This window comes from Myotis brandtii, unplaced genomic scaffold (assembly GCF_000412655.1).
Source record: "Myotis brandtii unplaced genomic scaffold, ASM41265v1 scaffold1739, whole genome shotgun sequence".
Classification (NCBI taxonomy): Eukaryota; Metazoa; Chordata; class Mammalia; order Chiroptera; family Vespertilionidae; genus Myotis; species Myotis brandtii.
Genome location: NW_005356433.1, coordinates 95,884 through 100,541, shown reverse-complemented (window position 1 = coordinate 100,541; position 4,658 = coordinate 95,884). Strand labels below are relative to the sequence as shown.

At 41.5% G+C, this 4,658-nt stretch overlaps 1 protein-coding gene across 1 annotated transcript in view; it reads right to left on the bottom strand.

The window, feature by feature from the left end:
• The window catches only part of FAM199X (family with sequence similarity 199, X-linked), a 39,069-nt gene extending 34,417 nt beyond the window's left edge, over positions 1–4,652 (bottom strand). Inside the window, exon 1 of the mRNA XM_005863192.2 lies at positions 4,340–4,652. Coding sequence (XP_005863254.1) covers positions 4,340–4,536 — 197 coding nt within the window. The 5' untranslated portion in view covers positions 4,537–4,652. The remainder of the gene's footprint in view (positions 1–4,339) is intronic.
• Between the last annotated feature and the right edge of the window lie 6 nt (positions 4,653–4,658).

Sequence of the window (4,658 nt, the reverse complement as noted above, 5' to 3'; positions counted from 1 at the left end):
CGAGCCACAATTTGCCGGCCACTGGTCTATACAGTTTTTTTTTTTAATTTAATTTATTTTTTAATTGTTTTATTGCTTAAAGTATTACAAAGGGTATTATATACAGTTTTGTATATGCCCACAATCTTCTATCATGAGCTTTCATAATAAACATTTGTGTGATTCTTTAAGACTGTTCTGTCAGTTTTAAATGTGTAACAAATAATCACTGTATGCATGCACTCAGCAGTGAACCATTCAAATTTATAAAGCCTTTACATCTTATTCCACTAAGAGAAAGCTACCTAAAACTGATAGCCTACCTATAACCATAAAATTATTCATAAAGGAGACTTTCTCCACACCGTAAAAGAAAGACGTGGAAAAGAATCTCAATAAAATGGGATTTAACTCAACAACTAGGTTTGCTTTTAATTTAAAAAACAATAAAGCCAAGAAAATTTATCTGCAAGGCTTTTTCACTAAGAATACACAAAGGATTTTCAATGGCATTTTGGTAAAATTCAGAAAAGCAGGTGGACCATATACACATTTTCTGAGGTAGACCTAATCATTACCTCTCAGGATGAAAATCCAGTCAATGAGCACTGTGGAGTAAGTACTACTGTGAGGCTAATGAAAGTCATTCCAAATCTATGCCATTCATTCCCAGGGTACAATCCCCTAATATAATGAGTATTCATCACTAACTCCATGCCAGAATCCCCCATAGAGCAACCCTGACCTGGGCGACTCCTCTGGAGCCCCAAGTCACAAGTTAGAGAAGATGGTACAACCCCCCTAACTCTCCTCTAAGTGACCTCAATTGCCTTGGGATCATTACACATCCCTCCTACCCCCTCTACAGTCTTGAAAATAAAAACATTCCGGGTCATTTTTAGGGCTATTTCTTCCACTTTGGCTTCTGAGTTCATCTCATCCATCTCCTGCCATACTCTTTTTTCTTTTCATTTTCTCTTTCCTGTGAGCTGCTCCTAAGGAGCTAAAATCTCTATTCCTGGAAAAGAAAAACTAAACAGAGCCAAAAAAATCTTCGCTTTAGTCTTTCAAATATTACCAAATCTCCTCTCCTTCCTTTCCCTAAATTTATTGAAAAATTTCATCTTCTGTCTCAACCTTTGTAACCCACAGTTCCACTCGTGTCACGCTACTGGAATTTCTATTCTGATTGCTCCCAAATCTACATTTCTGGCCTGGATAGTTCTCTAAAGCCTTAGCCCCATTTTTAACTTGTCTCAAGTCCCCAAACCAAATTCCTCTTGCCTCTCTCTGTTCATGGAACATGGTTCTCCCACCTGCAACTCACAGCTCTTCTGCACCTCTATTTCTATATTGAGATAGGAAAATTACGGGTGATACAAAAAGTGCACAGTAGTCTTGGGGTTTTTCTGGTTACTGTGACTAAAAACAAGGCTCTAAGTTCACATAACTGATAACTGCTTTATACAACAGTTCATTTCCTATCCTGCCAATAGCATGTGAGGCACTGTCCTCCCACAGGCCTTTCACAAATTCTCAATGTCAAAGTACTAATGTACTTTGCTAAATGACATCCTTTTTGATAGTAGAGGTTGTGGTGGACAACTGCTAAGACAAAACCCACAACTACATCAGAAAAATGCTGTCCCCAAAACCAAAAACATGTCTTTAACACTATATGTGTGTGTGTGTGTGTGTGTGTGTGTGTGTGTATTCCATATTGACATTTCAATTTAAAAATATTTGTTTTTTGAAATTTATTTTATTCTCCCAAAATTCCAGACAAACCCCACTTAGCCATAAAATCCTAACATACTACTAGAAAAGTATAAATTCTTAGGAAACTGGCTGTGTTTATGTGCTACTTTCCACTAAACTTAGACCAGTGACACACCAACCTAAATAACAGGTGACTCTAACATGAACACTACAAACATTCAACCTTAGGGATCATAAGTAATGGTGCCCAGAATCCAATAAATGAACAGGCGTAGAAATGTCATCATCCTAAGGCCCTTATCAACAGCATTATTTAAACACTCTCCAGTTTTTTTATCAGGCGACAAGAAAGAAGCAAAATAAAGGCAAATCAAGTGTCTACCCACTGACATGCTTTCTACTTTCAATAAAATTTTTTTTATAATGACTAAACCCAAAGCAGAATATCTGTACTCAACTATACAGATATGTTTTTTGGATTGTTGCTCAAATTGGTGAATGATGTGATGTGAATAAAAAAAGTGACACATAAAACTCCAAAATAAAAGAACTTCCTCAACTTTACCCATCTATATGATTTAGCTGTTTGCTTCTCCCTGAAAAGAAATGACTGGAAGCATATGGTCCTCTCAAACACCATCATTGGGAGGGGTAAGAAGGCAGAACATTCAAGAAGGAGAAAAGATTTAAAAAGTAAGGTAGCCCAAGGCAGAAACATCATCTGCTGTAAGTATTGCTAATTCTGCTTTCCCTAATCTCTGCTGAAAAGAATACGGAGAAAGATATATTAGATCTCCTACTGCCATTCCAAGCCTTGCAAAAAGTCGGGGAGGAGAGAGAGGTTTTTAAAAAGCAGGCAGTAACTAGGAAAAAAAATGCTTGACTTGGAAAAAGTAGGTTTGAACAGGAACTTCCCCCTCCATCTTCACTGCCCCATTCTGCAAAACAACCTTGCTTTTACCATGGTCTCTAAGAAAAGGGATAGAAAAACACAAGGAAAAAATGGGGAGGAGAAAGCTGTAGGGAATGTACTGTTCTCCTTGCTTCACTCCCCATCACCCCAGTCCATTTTGGCAGTGCTTGCCCTCAGCCTCTGTCCCTACATTCCCTTGCCCTCATTATCAGAGCAAGATAATTCTGAAATCATTTCACTTTTCCGTGTATTTAACTTGATCCAATGTTGCAAAATGCAAATATGTCCAAAAGTATTATTTCACACTATTTTAGAATGCCAAAAATTCTAAGCACACTAGATTTCATGCATATGTGATATTAATGTTAAAGTTACTGCATGGGTTAAATAGGCTTCTGTGAGTTAGTCTAAGAAACTGTAAACAACCATTTATTATACTGGAGCCATTAACTCTGTTCCAAGTTTTAGCACTGGCTCCAAAAGAGTGTCCCTAGTTTTGCCTAACTCAGTTTTATGACCTTGAACTCAGTCTTTTCCCTCTGGGCCTCAGTTTACCAGCATTTCCTTTTCAATTATGTTGTACTGATGTTCTAGATGATTGCTTAACTATAGTACCCTGCTTCCAGATAACTTTCTTTTGGGTAAGAATCATGTTTTATACCAATACATTCCTTGTATCTGGTAGAAGCTCAGTAAATCTGTAGACTGATTTAAGAGATGGCCAGGAACATACAAAAGACATTAAAATGTGAAAGGATTTTTCATGCTCATATTATAAACTGCATCAGAAATCAAAACTAGACTCCTTAATTCAACTCCAGTATTTTCTATAGCTGAACTCCTCTCCTTTTTCTCCACACACCCTCCCAGGCCTTTGTGTATGTATCTCAAACATCCACCTATATCAAAGGTTGGGGCCACGTGTAAAACATCTTCAAATCCCCCACATTCCGTATAATACTTAAATGCTTGCTTTAGAGAATTCTCCAAAGTACTCTTTTCTAATAAAATTAGTTAAAGGACGCACCCCCTGAATAAATTTGTATTAAGCAAGCCTTTCCAAAGCCTCGTTCCATCCTTCCACCGGGGAGCAAATCAAGGCGTGTGCTACATGAAGGAATCTTCCAGATTTAAGCTTATACATTTTGGAAGGGCCTAAAGCGCGAAGGCAAAGAGTTCATAAAGGAGAGAGAAAAAAACTGTCTGGTTTCCTAGAGCTTCACTACAAAATGGGGGGTGGGGGGGAATATAGTTGTGAGACAGGTTAAAAATTGGGAAAAATCAGATAGCTTTAAAAGTGCCACCTTTCAAAAGATCCGGGGATTAATTTTGAGCCATCTGAAACCTGAAACCCACTTGTCAGAAATGGAAGGGGTTAAACGTTTGCGGGTGAAAGGAAACAGGGGAGCAGCTAAAAATCAAAGGTGGGGGTCTGGGATTCTCAGGGGACAGATCGGGGGAGGGAGAGAGAAGGAGGAGCAGCTACAATCAGAAGATGAATGGGGAGAGTAAAATGCCGGCCAAGGAAAATCGGGAGGGCAGGGGTGAAAAGCGGGAGGGGAAGCGAGAAGGGGCCCGGGCAAGCACACTAATCGCAGAGAAAGATGGGGGAGGGGCGAATGGAAGTGCAGACCCTGGGCGGAGCGCGAAGCTCGGGGGCGAACCAGAGGTCCCAGACTTGAGGCAGGGATGTGGGCAGTCAACCCTGTCCCCGGCCGCGGTTCATACCTGTTAGTGTGGAAGCGGAGGAGCGGGTCGGTACGATGGCAAGAGGACAGCTGGCAGCCGAAGTCACTGATGTCCAGGCAGCCCGGCTCCTCGCTCGGGCAGGTGCCCACCCCGCGAGGGGGTCCCAGAAGCGGGAAGGGTTCCTCAGGGGTCAGAAACTTCTCATACGAAGTGGTGGCCGACGCCTCGTCAGACATGGCTGGAGATGGCCGAGCGCGGGCTACCTCTCTGGTCCCGGTCTGCTCCCACGTCCGCCCCTGCCCCCACTCTAAACTGTCCGCCGTCGCCGCCGCGCCTGGGTGTGCCCGCCGCAGTTCAC